The sequence below is a fragment of the Manacus vitellinus genome, unplaced genomic scaffold (assembly GCF_001715985.3).
Source record: "Manacus vitellinus isolate BGI_N305 unplaced genomic scaffold, ASM171598v3 scaffold_8_pilon, whole genome shotgun sequence".
Lineage (NCBI taxonomy): Eukaryota > Metazoa > Chordata > Aves > Passeriformes > Pipridae > Manacus > Manacus vitellinus.
In genome coordinates, this window is record NW_021940864.1 from 17,065,083 (window position 1) to 17,081,516 (window position 16,434).

At 40.9% G+C, this 16,434-nt stretch overlaps 1 protein-coding gene across 2 annotated transcripts in view; it reads right to left on the bottom strand.

Moving 5' to 3' along the window:
• DAAM2 (dishevelled associated activator of morphogenesis 2) overlaps positions 1–16,434 on the bottom strand; it is a 176,575-nt gene that overhangs the window by 19,038 nt on the left and 141,103 nt on the right. For both annotated transcript variants that reach the window (XM_018085197.3, XM_008932798.4), the window contains 6 exons: positions 8,122–8,206; positions 6,474–6,580; positions 5,670–5,758; positions 4,731–4,899; positions 2,883–2,990; positions 1,416–1,476 (listed from right to left, as the gene is read on the bottom strand). In XM_018085197.3, the coding sequence (XP_017940686.1) occupies positions 1,416–1,476; positions 2,883–2,990; positions 4,731–4,899; positions 5,670–5,758; positions 6,474–6,580; positions 8,122–8,206 (619 nt within the window). The remainder of the gene's footprint in view (positions 1–1,415; positions 1,477–2,882; positions 2,991–4,730; positions 4,900–5,669; positions 5,759–6,473; positions 6,581–8,121; positions 8,207–16,434) is intronic.

The window sequence follows — 16,434 nt, forward strand, 5'->3', positions numbered from 1 at the left end:
ACCTTTAAGAACATCTGACTGGGAAACTATTTTTAGCTTTCTATTCTTAAGGGGTCTTGAAGAAACACCAGTCACTGGAGCCAAGGCTGTGGTGAGAACACACTGGACTGGAATCAAGAATCGCACCTTCCCCTCCTCCCCCTTCCACCTGACAGTGATCTTCTATTGTTGCTATAGTGCTGCTTTTTACACACCAGAAAACCACAAATTGAGCAAGCAGACTGGGAGGTGCTGGCAGCCTCAGATGAAAAATACCATGGCAGGGAGAAGACTGAGGCTGGAAGATGATGATTGTATGGGAAGGAGAGGTTGCCCATGGAACCCACGTATGGCAAAGAGAAGAAAAAAATGGCTGTAAAGGCAAAAGGACAAATAATCCTTTTGAGAAAGCAAAACAGAATTAGCTACTCGCATTTCAATGGGTTGAATTGTCTGTCCCAGCCAAAAACTGGGCCCCTGTTCATGTCATGAAATCCAGGTCAGCCTTGCCTTTACAGGTACCCTTAATTCCAAAACACTGTACCCCATGTATGCATCAGTATTTCTTTCCACTGCTTCATTCTCCCTTACCCCAACAATCCAGAAATAAGATTGGGAAAGTTGGGGGGGGGTGTTTTGTTTTGTTGGGGTTTTTGTTTGTTTGTTTTTTGATTTTTTGGGGTGGTTTTTTTTAACGGGAGGATCACTGACTAGTTACATGATGAACTGCTGGTAACAACCAGACAGCCTGGGGGCTGCCAACAGGACAAAGATCCCTTCCTCTACACACAGAGGCAAAACAAATGAAGGAAAATAAACTTATTACTGTCTGTCTCATGGTGAATGAGGAGGACAGGAGGGTTCTGTGTTAGTTCCTTGTAGATAGGTAATCCTTGCACAGAAACCATTCAGTGCAATTTCCAACAACTGGCTTTCAGTAATAGCAGGAAAAAACCCTGCCATTGTTGTTTGCTTGCCAGCTCAGCTGTTTCATTTTTAACTAGTCTCTGTCTTTTCCTCTGCCTTCCCAAGGAGTGCTCAGGATAGAGGTTAGGATTGCATGTAACAGTGCACTACCTGCTTACTACTACTCCAAGGGCCACGTGAAACACTTCCTCATCAGCCATCCATCCCCCAGTAAAGAAAGAGCAAGAATTTTATTTCTTCTTTCAGTCCATGCCATTTGTCAAACTGTCCTTTTACCTTCCAGGCAGAGATCAAACAAGCTTTTCATCAGGCTTAACTCTGCTAAGATCATCAGCAGTAGCTCCACATGAGAAGCTTTTATTTATTTTTCCTTGGTTAATGCATTCTGGAACGGAATGGAAAGGAATGAAAAAAGAAAGCCCACTTTCTCTTATCATAAAATATATAGTGCCCCTGATTCTGAGAGAGATATTTTAAGTATGGCGTTTTGGAAACCTTCAGATACTTACAGCTTCAACAGCTTTCAATCCAGTCTTTATGTTGTTGACTTCCTTCTCCAGCTCTACCAGGCTGCACAGGACACAGACACAGAGCAGATAAAACAAAAAGAGCAGTGTTACACAGGGATACAGGAACTGTGCAGCAGAACAGGCCCATCAAGTCTGGTATCCGGCCTCTGGCACCAGCCACGCCAGATGATTAGAAATGAGGGGAAGAGGGTCTGCTAGTGCTCTGTGCTGCTTTTTGTACGAGATGTAAGATGAGGCAGACCCTGCTTGCCTGTGGTCAAACTAAAAACTGGGATCTTCCTGGGTAGAAGAGAGGGGTTGCCCTCAGAATATCCGCCCTATGAGCTGGGCCTGACCCTTCAACAAGGAGTGCACACCACATGGCCAGCTTGCAGCAGTCAGCTGACACCAAGGATAACCAAGGATCCCAGCTTTAGAACACACATTACTGGAGTCTCAGATTATCACTACATATGATTCTTGAACCATATAACTACTAAATACCATTAGCAGTACATTTACATGTGATTTTTGTCTCACTCACAGTCCAAACATTGTTTTTTCCATCTGCACTTCTACCATATGGTAGTCTGGGCTAGTTTACACTGCAACTGAGAATATAACTGTACTGTTAACATTAATAAATTCTTCCCTAGACACAAGCAATACACTGAATTTCTGCTCATCACATACAAACAGGAGTTTCTTTTGTCTAGGACTTGTAAGCAAATAAAAAGACTTTAATTTCCAGATAACTAGTTAGTACCTATTTGTGAGTCAGCCTGCATCTCTTTCAAGTATTTGGTGAGACACAGCTTGCATCTCAAAAACACCACTTAAGCTTTAAAAAATACTTTAAAGTGTGAAAATACATTTGTTTTTCACTTGTCTTTCATTAGTTGGACTAGTTCCTTATACAAAGAATCATGGCTGGGCAAATAATATGCAAAGGTATTTTTTGAGCAGTGCTTTGGAAAGAAAAAAAAATGCTAGTATTTTGGGGGATGGCTTCTGTATTCATTTTTCACAAATTTCTCCAGAAACGGAAAAAAACATCATTGAAATTTTTGCAGAAACTATGATGCTTTCCCCATTTCTGTGCGAGACTGATTTGTGCAACAATGTTCCCAAAAAAGGCTTACTGTAGCCTCTGTGCCTAATTGACTCTGCTTTGGAAACAAACCTGCAATTACCTAGAAAAAATAGCATGACTTAGATGAATAACTATAGAATATGGTAAGTGAATTACAAACAACAGCCAGTCTAGTTACAATGTGTGATTCAGAAACAAAGTAGATATAGGCATATCTGAGTGAAGCTATCAATTTAGTTATCTACAACAAAGACATTTCAACTGTAAGGCTGGCCTTGACTTTAGAAGACAGAAATGAAAAAATTATGATAATTAAGCTAACAGAAATCACTGGGAACTCCAGCTCTGGGAACAAGCAATAGCACTGGACTTACTTGACTTTTGCTGCTTCTGGAAGATGCTGCAACTCGGACTGAATATCTAGGATATCTGGATAATTCTTTTCAAAGATCATAATTAAGTAGTGCAACAGTGTAATATTCCTAGGAAAAAAAAAAAGAAGGAGAAATGAGCAGGATGATGGTCATGAGAAGGAAAGGATGGTGGGAGGATTGTGACAAATCAGTGAAAAAGTAGGAAATGTGCTTGACTGAGCAAAACAAATATATTAGCATTTAGGAAGTCTGTTCCTGAAAGAAAAGTACAACAGGCTAAAATAAATTAGTCCTTTATGAATCATCCTTCCTAAAACCTCAAGCAATAGATTGTATCTTCATTTGTTCTGGAAGCACCAGCATGCTTCCATCCAACTGGTAGATGGTATAACAGAAAAGAAAATTGCATAACACAGTATATTTGTCCCCTATACTTCAGAGAATAAACAAGTAATAGTACTAAAGTGACATTAACTTGTAAGGGAGAAGCAAGCTGTTCTCAGAGGCAATGTGGGAAAAAATTCTAAGAGTTAACTAAGAAGTGGAAAAGGTTACTGAAGACTGAAGAAGCTGCAAAGAAATCTCCTGCAGTAATGAAACAGCTTAGCTTATGAGTAGTGGTCAGGCTCGCTACCACAAAAGCAGTGGCAGCTCAAATAGGAGCAGATAGAATAGAGATGTATCAGGGATGCAGGAGAAGGTTTAACAAAATTTGTAAAGCAAAGGATGAATTTTGCATGTAGAGAGAACCACCAGCCGTAACAGCTACTTGAGGTGGGCGTTACATGATTAACTGGCAGGGAAGACAGCAGATGTCCACCGCTTCACAAAGACTGGAGCCTGGGAGCTGGGAACTGGTGACAGAACAGAATCTGCACAGGATGTTCAATATATGGAAAAACCAAGCCAAGCTACAGTAATGCAAAAAAAAGTTCTACACTAGCTACACAAGTGTTAGCCTTGGAATACGGAAAGGACATTGCAGTAGTCAAAACAGAACTCTGTTAGTTCAAACTCTCTTATGTAGGGATGAATTTCCTATGGTTTTTCACTGCCATTATTTATTCTGTCACAGCCTGAAGTTATTTCACCACAACTATAGTCTCAGCAGGTCTCATAAGTCAAGGAAGCACCAGTGTAAGAGATTCCCAAGGAAAACTGTAGTGCTGCGAGAGTCCAAAATTCATATTCTCTGCCCAGTGACAAATGGATTGATTTCCAGAATCAGTATGGGGATGTGGGGAAAAATATGGGGTAGCACTAAAAAGACCTGCAGTCTATGTCCATAAACAGTAAGCTCCACCTTCCTAAACCAGCTCTTTTCCTTATCTGCTCTAGATATAAGCAGGATTAGCCTCTCTGAGCTATGCCTTGTGGTTCCATTACTGGTGTAGGTAGAGAGACAGTTTATGACAGTCCTGCATCAGAAACATATGCCATGTTTCACAGGAGACAAAACTGTGTTCAGAGTTTATTGTTTTCTTTTTTGCAAAACCATGGCCACAAAACTTTGGTAAAAAGGGCAAATTCCACAGAAATCCTCCTTCTCCTCAAACTTATTTCAGTCATTTGTGAAATACTGCATTTTGTCATCTTTGCATAGTGTTGCAGGAACAAAATCCAACAACAGATTTGCATTATCCAGAGAAACAGCAGAATTTGAGTGCTGTGTTAATAGCCAGTCTTAATTGCTGCAGAATCCTTAAGAGAGAAAAGCTATACTTAAGTGCCAAATAAGACAATTTTCAGTTGCCTACAGAGCTAAAATCAAATGAAACTCTATTTTCATTACTATTATAAGAGATGCAGCAGCACAGTAACAGATGCATTTACAGCATTCTACCTTACCTGTCTATGCTGGATTTGGTGTCTGCAATTTTGTTCAGGCTGGAGACTTTGAAGCCATAAGCACTTCCTCTTTGGCCCTTGTTCATGTAATTCCCAAAGGCCAGAACTACCTCCAGGAGTTGCCTCAAACGCTTGCTTCGGATGAGTTCTTTGGATGCCAGAAGAATGGCTTGAAAAGAGAGAAAAAAGCAGAAAATGTTATTTCTCAGTGGCTGTTTTTAACATGCTTGGGCCCATAATTTGAAGTACCCTTAAATGTCCATTTGACTATTGCACAACAAATGCTGCAACCCCATCTCTGTGTGTACTGTCCTTCCTGCTCCCCCCCCTTCCCCAGAATCAAGACAACTGGAAGGAAAATACATCTAGCTTGTAGGAAGCTCCTCTGAACATAGGATCAAGGCTGTTCTCTCACACTTCACACTCTAAAAACAGAGACAGTGAGAACAGGGGGGAAGGCTTGAGTTCATCTGGAAGATTACAATACACTCTTCTCTGCAGTAACTATGGATGTGGTACAGAAGCCATACACCTCCCCTACTTGTAAGTTAGACATTCCAAGAATATCAGTGTCCTGAGGCATCTATTCTAAGTGCTCTTTGGAGAGGGAAGGTACAAGGACTTGAGGGTGAGAAGGGAAGGCTGACCTGCACAGAAAGACCATGAAAGATGGAAGTTTTTGGCAGCTCGGCACAGCCTGATAGCACAGTCACATCTGTCAGGTCATATTTACAGAGTAACAATCATGAAACTGACTGTATTAAGTCAATGAGTGCAAGAAGACTGTCAGACAGAATGAACTGCTTAGGATATGACATGTCTTGGGCACTGCTTCTACAAACATGGCACACATATAACAGCATCTCTTTTGAAAACAAGCCTTTCTTGACCTTCCCTGCCCCTCTACCCAACTCATAGCGAAAGCTTTATTAACCATACCTTCCACTTTTGGTTTTGCTTCTGCCAGCCTCTCTGGAAACTTCTTTTTAAAGAATAATGCCTGCAGCCGTTGCTGGTAGTGGTCAATCCTGCATGAAGGGTAGAGGAAAGCCAACATTGAACTGGAACTCTTAAAGCCCAGGGCCAGTATGCCGCCCACATAATCTAATGGTTGGATGTTCAGTCCCATGAGACCCAGGCATGGGATTACAGATATAGTTCAAACATATATATAACTGCATAATCAACCTTCTTATGAAAATGGAGGACCTCAAGTCATGTTTTGATCTCAGCTGAAAAGCAGCTGGAAGAATACCCATTACTCTCAAAATATGAGTCATGGGAGATGCCAGCTGCACCTCAATTAGCAGAACAAGATGTTAATCCCAATCAGGGGTGTAGTAAAGCTGGAACAAGAAAGAGGGTCAGAGAATGAGGAAACAGGATAGCTGATTGGAAAAAGGGATCTATGTGAAAACCCCTGGCTACACTACATGTATGTATCCATACTTCGATATGAATTCCTTTTTGTGAACAAGTTTAGGCAGAGGAGACAGATTTCTGCTTGCCATCAGAGGACTGGACCTTATACACAGAGACTGCTTATGCTTATCGTCAATAAAAAGTTTGTGTCATGAATGTAAATACTTGTAACGTTTGTGGGCTTCTGGCAAAAGCAGGGTGTAATGCTGGCCCAAAATCTCTTGCACATTCCCCCCAGCGCTGGATGATCCATTTTCAATAACAATTACAGCTGCTTCCAAGAAGTCCTGTGTGCACTTTCCCATAATGTATCAAACAGACCTGCTCATCTCGAAGAGGAAACGATCCGCACGGGCCATGCGCTCAATTTCATGTTTATGCTCCTCCAGCAGGTCAGTATCGCTCTTTTCAGGAACGAACTTCAGTAGCTACAGTGAGAGACACAAATCAAACACTGAGATATAAGATCCAAGGAAAATGAGAACGGAACAGAGAGGCACAAACCAACCCCGATGGAGAGAAGGCCCTCAGATTTCTCTGCTACCATGGGGAAGAATTACATTGACTCAGCCGTGTGACCATAACTTCAAAAAAGTGCAGCTGTGTCTACAAAACTGACCTTTTCTAAACCTTTGCTTGCTGTTCTGTCTTTATCCTTCACTGACCCCATTAAGATTAATTTTTAATTCTACAGGGAATTTCCCAATTCAAAATCCTAAAGGCCAAGTGCTACTGCAACTTACCCAAGGGGAAGTACAGAAAGAACTTGATTCCCACAGCATTACTTGGAGTTTAGATTGGTGCAAGCAAGAGCAGGACGTGTCCCACACACTGTGAAGTACCCATCATGCCTATCATAGAGTACACACAAAGCCTCATCTATCTCTCTCCTGGGTATGCCCTACACTGCTGAAACAATAAACAATAACCGAGCAACTCTGACACTGGCTGCTATTCATATGCTGACCTTAAAAGCCCATACTTTGACAGATTTTTGACATATCTCATTGTAGCTGTGCTTTAGTATGGTCATAAATACTGTCATGCACACAGCCTCACTGCACACCCACAAAAACTGCTCACAAGGCGTATCAAGCACTTTGCTTTTTACCACTTCTTAATATTTTACTCCACTCTACAAAAATATGATATTCCAAGGTGTGGAGCATTAGGATCTTGCAGTTAGTTCTGGAGCAGCTGTGAGCATTCAGATAACATGACAAGTAGGCTATAAATTTCCAGAATGGAAAAGCCTTTTGTACGTGATTAAATACTGTGTCTGCAAAGAAAGAAGGAATAATATTTGTTAGACAGTTCACAATTACAACATTTTGCACACTCCTAAGGAACTTTATCATCTTTGCATCTTTGGTCAAAGCATCATCTGTCACCATCTTCAAATGGGTCAAATAGGGCAATGGGTGTAAATAGGGCAGTGGTGGTTTAATTGTGGGGGGTTTTTTCTTCACAGGTTACATAGTCAACCAGGTGCCAGGGATGTAAGTCCCTCACTCTCTTTCTAGCCATTCCAGTTCAAATGCAAGATCCTTTCTAGTCCTGGTTCTAACCATTGACCTACATGGCCTGGTTCCTGGCATTTCCCAACAGAAAAGCTTCAGGCAAAGAAGGGAGATGAAGAATAGAGAAAAGAAGAAGAATAAAAAATGGGAAAAATTATGGGAAAAGAGAGACCATGAAAATAAACCTCATACCAACTGTAATCATGCATATTTTGCATCAAGAAGAGAAAACTCATGAAATCAACCTGATACAAATACAGTTACAGGACAGAGGTATACCCCAACAACACTGGGAAAAATACTTTTCTCATGGTCCCATGTGCAGCTCCACTGACATGGCAGGGCCAAGTTCAGATCTGCAGACAGCACAATCAGTATATATATATCCACTTGAAAAAAGGCAATGAAGGACTTAAAAATAAGTTATATCCGACTGCAATCTTTCTCACCTGCTCAAGCATATCTTTTGCTAGGTCTTCTTGTTCATCCATTTTCAATATTGCTTGTCTGATTTCTTCATTAGACAGCTTCAGCCTTTCAAAAGTATCAACATTGTACCATTAGTTCAAAGCTTAAGTAACTCTGACAATTCAGAAAGCAGGAATCCTGAAATACTGCACTAAACAGGCATGAAACAACCCTGACAAGCTCTACTGTGAAGTTGCTACTCTAGAGTATTCAGTAAGATGAACAAATCAGTCCTAAAGTCAGAGATTTTATAGATCACATGTTTTTATCCTCTTCAGCTAATCAAACACACATCAAAAAATCAGATGGTGATTAAGAACAATCAGTTCCTCATAGATTTAAAGTGCTTCCAGCTTCCCCCATACCAGATACCTCCCTCATCAAGTTCTTCTGCTATAGTAAAACTCAAATCCATGTGATTTATGACCGTGATCCCATGTAACAACCTAACCTGTGAACATTAAAGCATCTCACAGAGTAACAAATAATGGGACTGAACATTCCCTTACTGAGAACAGGGTTTCTTGTAAGAAGACTGGTTGTGCTAAGTTGACTCTTTCAGCAGCGACAGCTGACGAAGGGATAGACAGCATCTACATATCCATGTTTTATAGCCAATATGAAACAAGCTCTGAAAACAAGGGCTTATTAATGTTATCTAAGGTACTAAAATTACACTCTCCTTACCACCTACTCCTGTCCACCTGAGTGCAACGAGTAGGGGTCATCAGCTACAATTAAAACCAGAATCAATTAAAAAAAGTGTTGAGGTCTCCATTCGAAATCCAGGGCAGACTAGGAGGAGCCAAAATTTGTGATCACTGAGATGTTACTTGATGGATAAATGAAATTAACCTGGTGGTTCTCAGAGCAGATATCAACAAAGAAATGCACACTTTCACCAGTCATTTCAGGACAGTAGAGGAGTTCCAAATGAACCATAAAGGAATGGCTGTCCACAAGAAAATCTCAATTTTGGGACTGAAACAGGACAGTGTGAAAATAAATATCTGAGGACCGAAGTCTACAGTCTCCATGGACCTTTTACAATCAACATAATAAATTAACAGCAGAAAGAGGAAATGCAAATATAAATAAGAGACAGGCTGATGCATGAAGCAAAATGTTTTTGTCTTCAGTGCTAAGAAATTCCTTGTTGAAATTTCACATTGCCATTGACATTTGGATAGAATCATATTTTTGGAACTAGGTAAAAGCAAAAGAAAAAGCTTTATTTTTATAACAGGAAATATTACTAAATCTAAGAAACTTAAAACATTTTAATATTGCCCAATATAACCAACAGCTGGAAACTAAAATATGAATCAACAGACATTTGAAAGCTTTTACATATTACATCTCTAAATTAATTGCTCTTATTCTTTTCCTAGATGGTCATAGTGTCTTCTTTTGTCAAGGAGGGCAAACTGATACCAGCTAAGCACGATTACATACCGAATTTCCAGAAAAGCTACATAATTGGGCCATGCTTGGATGAGATATAAGCATTAAAAGTTTTACAATGAAAAGGCTGGAAACTTTTTACTTCGGGTCACCAGTTTGACTGCAGATCAAAGCAACAAACTTCAGTACATGGACTTCTGCATAAAGTTCTACAGCCTCAATCAGAAAATGGGTTACTTTTGGCTTAATAATGAATTGCAAAGTCCATGGCTGTGTGACCCTGAACTGATTGAACACTGTGACCAGATGAGGGCTGAAATTGGTGGCTGTGGGTCTGGTTCCTAGCAGACACATATTACACATGCCAAACAATTCGGTGCCTACATTTTTTTAAAAGTGTTACATTTTGTGGGTTATTTTTCCTTTAGAGAGCACCTTCGCATTTTTCAGAATCTGGAGTCTGAAGATTAGTGTGTCTCATAACACAGGCACACAGTCTGTGAGAGGGAATGCAATAAACCAGTCTAGTAACAGCAGCGTGAAGGGGGTTTTTGTTGCTGCTTTCATTGAGGTTAAAAAGAATGAGGGTGAGTTTCATGTTTTTTCCATGCAAACAACTTGAGCAATTACTGCACTGACCACCCACTACACAGTGCAAGTACCTCTGTGTGTGTTTGGGGATGCAGTAAACAGGATCGAACAAGCAGATTTGAGGTACATCAACACAATGATGTTGTGCATATTATTGCTGATCTTGCTGTTCAGTTCAGGAGCCCGAGGACTTCAGACTCCAAGCTCCTCTGTTTGCTGCCATTCATCAGCACTAAATACACTTCAAAACATCTTCTGTTCAAAAATAATTGAAAGCCCCAAGGACAGACAGTTATACAAACACACTGATTTCTTGGATGATTCTGTGCCCTCTGCCATCAGCAGAAGAACATCTGGCTTGAATGGTTTAGCTTGCAGTAGAGAGAAGAAGAAAGCCTGCCAGTCCCCTGCCAAGAAGCAATTTAACTCAGTCACTTACAGGACTGTAACAGGGTCACGGTCCCTGCAGGTGTGCATTCTAGATTATTACCAGTCTAATTACAAGTATGGAAGAATTTACAGCAGAACAATCTTACTTTTCTAAAATGGATTTGTTCTTCTTCTGGGACAGGATGCATTTCGAGAGCATCAATGGCACAAAACATAGATCTCCCCACTTAAAAACTGGCTGAATAACTAGCCAAAGAATTGTTAATCAAGTGATTCTTCTTGTATTTTCAAAACTCATGCCCAGCCATGCAGCAGATCTTAAAGATGGCCAGCACTAATGTGAAACAGATGTGCTGCTTTTAAACAGAAACAGGTGAACTGATTAAAGAAGAACCTAAAGCAGATGCGTAAAATCTTTCCATTTAAAACTGAATAGAGGCATCCCTCAGAGCCTAAAACTCATATGAGACAGACAGCAAATTAAAGTGGGATTATGGCCCAAAAATTTACACTACAGAAATTACATTTTGATATCTCTTGGAAAGTCTGCAATGACTTTCTTATAAGCTTTGCAGATCCAGGCACTCTTCCTCCAGTTCCTGGAGGTAACTCAATTTAGAACAGTGTACAATTCAAGCTATATTTCCTCTGCCTTACACTCCTCTAAATCATGTATCCTGGGATCATGATTCAGGAAGTAAATGTGACCAGAACAAAACACAGTGCCCCTTTCCTCAGCTGCAGCACATTCATTCATAGCACAGATATTGGCTGTTTTTTCCAACAGCAGCCTGACACTGGTCAGATGACAAAAGGAAAGGATCTTCATGGAGAATACTCCCTCCTTCTTCCCTCACCCGTACATCTGGTGGCAGCATATGGAACTCCAACTGCTTGAGTCATCTTCAAGCAATGTTAAAGCTCAACAACTACCAAATAACTTCTGATATGGTACTTAGCCTGCCTCCCTCTATCCCCTCTGGCTTCATAAATACTCTCTATTGACTCTGTAGAGTAATTCATCACTAATCTCCCCAGGACACCTCGACTGATTTAACACCAGCTTCACTTGCAGACATCAAGTGGTTTATTGTTTCGTCCTCTTGGAGAACGCTGGCAGCCTGACTCAGAACATGCCTGGGAGACATGTTGCAGTTTTACATCAACTTCCCTTACAGACATCTAGTCCTTGCTCATTTTTCCTCCTTAAATATACCCATTGATTTAACTCACAGTAACCTCCCCCCTTCATTTCTCCCTCACATGAATCAAAGCAGAATACTTGTCACTCATTAACCATCTCCTTCTCTGAGGAAAAAGTGAGTTACTTCATGGGCTTGTTCCTTGGATCTTGCTTAGCTTTTGAGAAAGAAGAATGCCTGCTCACTAACAGAGAACCTGCAGTTTTGTTGAACCTATGTTAAGCTCCCATACTCAGGGATCGCAGTCCCACTCTTACCTTCGAGAAGGGGACTGATTATCATGTATCAAGGCCATTTTATAGCTCTTACTGAACTACAGTGCTTCCAAAAGATGCCAAAAATAGTAGCTGTGACAGTGAGAGGCACTGATTGATACTTAGCTACATCCTAAGGCCAGTTTGTATAGCTCACACAAATCTTTTTTGCTGACTGCAGAATTCTCCATCTCCACAAGTCATTTCACACAGGCTACTAGTTAATAATTCATTTCCAAACCTTGTGACTGAGACATAAGCTTTCTCTAACTCCTGAACTCTCCTAAGGCTCTGTACAACTACCAAGCTGTTCAATATCTGTGTTTTGGGAATATTCATTGTCACTATCCCATGAAGGCCTCCTCTCAGAAGCAGCATTCAGGAGTCAGGCTGGTCTAACTGCAGACTCAGACAGAAGACAGAAAGATGCAGCCACTCTTCCCACATCCTCAGCTTGTCAATGAAGGCAACAGTGCTTTAACTTTTGTGGCACAACAGATGGGACATTTTACCAGGTACATCTTACACCATTATATCAACATGTTGGGAAAAAAATCCACCAGTGCCTTTTCAGCACTTCACTGTGAAAGTATTCTGGCAAGTGCATAAAGAAACAGGCTTTTCTTTTCTTGTCCTCCTTCAGCAAAAGCTCATGAGTGACCAAGCCACTTTTTATCCAAATACTCTCAATTTCCTTCCAAGAAGGATCTGGAGATGACCATCTTTCTGAGCCAAAAGGAGCAAAGCAGGGCCAAACTTGGGAGTCCCCAAATTACAGTGAGATATTGATGAGGGAGTGGTTCATCTTTTATCACAACCCTACGTCCTGGTTCCTAGTTGTGACCTAAGACAAGATGGTATTGACTAACATGCTCAGTTTGCCTTTGAGTATCATACTCAGGATAGCAGGTAAAGCCATTTATTGCAGACCTTCACTTAAAAGCAGGAAATCTCCTCAGGAACCCAGGAGGGTTTGTTGCCTAGTGTTTTTCAAGACAGCACAGTGAGGAACTGAATTGCTGAGTCTGATTAGCTGTTTCTGTACCAAGACATGATCTGTATCCCAGAATATCATACTACTTCGAATCTACTTTGAAATAAGGGTGAACACTGTACTGTTACATGGCAGAAAGGCACACAGGGACTGGGGGCAGTGCAGAGGCAGTACATGGAGACTGACATTTCCTGAATAACTTGTCCTCTTAGTGTCTGAACTGAAAAGGTTTGAAAGCATGGAAAAGCTACAGTGATGTGAGAAAAATACTTGATCTCTCTAACATTCTCTTTGAAAATTCTGCCCAAGACCCTTTTCTTCTCCCTTATTGATGTTTGAATTGAAAATCAAGAAAGCCACAAACATTTGGTAAAGATGTCTGCCAGTATTTATCTACTGTCATATTCATGTTTAAAATTACCATTGTGTAGTCAGATTCTGCCTTCTGCTACTATTGGTTTTATGACATTTTGCTAGCACTCCTACTGTTTCCAGTAACCTTTCTCTTTAGAAGGTTACTGCTGACTCACCGGGCCACAGGAATAACAAACACATCTCAGAAGAACACTGATATAATTTTTTTTCTGGAATTCATGCAAAATAAGTTGCGAAAAAAAAGTTCCATAAGTACATGTTCAACTTTCTTCCAAACAAGATGTCTTACAGAACTGAATCTCTCCAGAGCGTTTCACAGAGCAAGACAGTAAGCAATATATATTTTGGGCATGTTCTGCAAGAACATTTAAAGATATGGTACTTTATGCTCTACTTTTACAGTAGAGCAGTGAAAATATTACCCATTACTTAAGTAATGGAGGCAGGGAGAAGCCATACCAATGAGAGAGGTCAGAGAAATTTCCAGCTGCTAGGAGAAAGCAGGGAAACATGGGGATATGGGATGACTCTTTCAGACCACACAAGTCTGACAGTAAATCTCCAGCCTGGTGAAAACTGAAGACATCAGGAAGTTCATGAGAGATAGCAGATTTCCAGAGTGACAGAAGCAACTGTATGTTTGAAACACCATTAAGAAAACTAAATTTGAGGTTGGTGGGCGCCTGAACTCACCACAAATAGATGGTTCCATGTCCTGGTTGAACTATGGCCTACTGGAAATACTGTGAAATAAACTCATCTTGTGTGTGTTCAAACCTTTAAAGTGGGCCTATGGAACAGAGCTTTGTTTTAGATCCATCGGGCTCTGTTAAACAAGGACAATTTAATTCTTCCTCTGCAGGAACACTGAAAGATCTACTACTATCAAGTAGTTGAAATAGAGCTTTTTTTATGGAAATAGAGATGGGAAGGGGGGAGGAAGGCTTACGAATCTGTTAACTGTCAGCAAAAATAAACAAGCAATTCAATTTTCATCTCTTTTCAGTCTACCATGCTGCAGTCTCTCTGCAAAAGAAAGCAAGAGACATCTATTTCTCATTCTTGCTATATTTTGGCTTGTTGGACCATATGAAATATGAGCTCTGCCTGACCCCTTCTAACACAGTGTTAGTAAAACAAAAACATTTGAGTAGGGGAGGGAAAGAAAACCCAACCCATGCAGCTATTTTACTTTAAAGGACACGACAGTTTAGTGTAAACAAAGGGGGAATAAACTACAGGGATATATGCACAGTAATAGTCAATTGGAAACAGCTGTTGGCAGATAGCGTGGCAACCTGAAAGCTCAGGGTTGCACAAACTCTCTTTGTTTGTCACCAGTTTAAAATCCCCTGCCATTGTACATGTGTGCACACTCACATGCACATGTGTGTGAGGTGTGCTGCAGGACCAGCAAGGGCATGGCAGCAGACAGGAATGATTTGGCTGGGAGTGTCTCTCCTTTAGGGTTTAACCTAAAGGAGGAAGAAGTGGGTAATGAAAAAAACTGCAAAGGGGTCATAAAACCCTTTCAATTAATGTCTGCAGCAAATCCTCCCAATTGCTGTCTTTAATAAAAGAACCATATAAGCACAAAGAGCAAAAAAGGCATGAATGTAGAGGTGTTATTTTAGTTCTCAAAGATTTTTGCTTCTCTGGTTGCATTTAAAAGGGAAATTTGGGGAGGAATACCAATCCTGGGGCAAGCTGTAAGATATTTCTGATATTCTACGTGTAACACTATCTGTTAAAAACTTTAAATGATCTAAGCCAGTGATAGCCCTGGAAACTGGTGTTTCCAATAGCACAGCACAGGAAAGTTAACAGGGCACAACACAAACTGGCAGGCTCCTTAGGGACAGCTCAGTCTCCAAATCTCTATCATCCATGTTAGGCCTGCTAACAATAAGGGCAAGATATTTCCTAGTGGAGAAGTTGACAGTGACAAAAAACAGTTTTTCACCTCTGGTTTGAGTCCAGAGGAGCAGTTTGAGGTGGACTGACTTCATGTCCCACCTGGAGTGAACACATGCTGTGTATCTTGAAGTGCAAGGTTCATGCTTCAGTGACACTGCTGCTGGAGATACAGAGACTGTCCTTTTTCTCTCACTGTATAGAGAGGATTCTCCTCTGGTAAGAATTGCCCAGACTTGCATGGCAGAAAGAGGTGAATGTCAAAAAACACATATTGCTGCCATCCACACAGCTTTTGTTTTGGAGATAGAAGGTTTTTGTAATAAATACCTAGAGCCATACCAAGTCATGGACCAACTTCCTGGATTATCTCAGCCCAGCAAACTGCACACATTATGTTACCACTTCTAGGAAATGTTCCACCTGCTTACATGAGTTAACCTGAACCCCAGACACAATTTAGTAGGTCCGTCAAACAGCATGAAAATCCTGTTACCCTGGTGCCTCCCCATTCCTCTGCCCTCAGTCAACTGCCAATACCAGCAAAGATATGCATTGGCAACTGCTGCAGAGAGAGAAATGTAAGCCTTCCCTCACTGAAGGTTTGGATGGTGGGGGTCCTGCTGACATGCAGGCTAATGCCACATAAGTAGCATAATGACAGCCTCCGTGGGTTTCACTAAGCAATGGAAAGAACTCATTTCAGTCCCGGTGGTTTGGCTGCAACTTTGCTTTTAACTGTTAGCTTGCTGGAGCAGAAAAGCATCACATCCATATGAACGCTTATTTTCGACTGATCATTGAAACACTTTTTCTGCTCAGTACTGCCACAGCTTTACTAGGTTCTGCCTCCAGCCTCGCTGTCCCTCCTCTGGTAGGAAAAGCAACTTTCTCAAATTGATCAGCATCTGCACAAATTTGATAGCCGGAGACAGACATCCAGGCCAGTGCTTATGTTGGTAGAAAGACATGAAAAGACATAAAGGGCCCTGATGTCACTGCATTTGAACGCATTAGTCATTGCAGGAATATGCAAAGGGAACGCTGGCTTCCAACACCTAATTTACAAACAGAAGACCTAATTCTTGGATATGTCTGTCTATGTTTACATTGCGTCTCACCACAAGTCAAAATTGACAAAAATAAACATCATTCTCAGCTCTTCTGTAT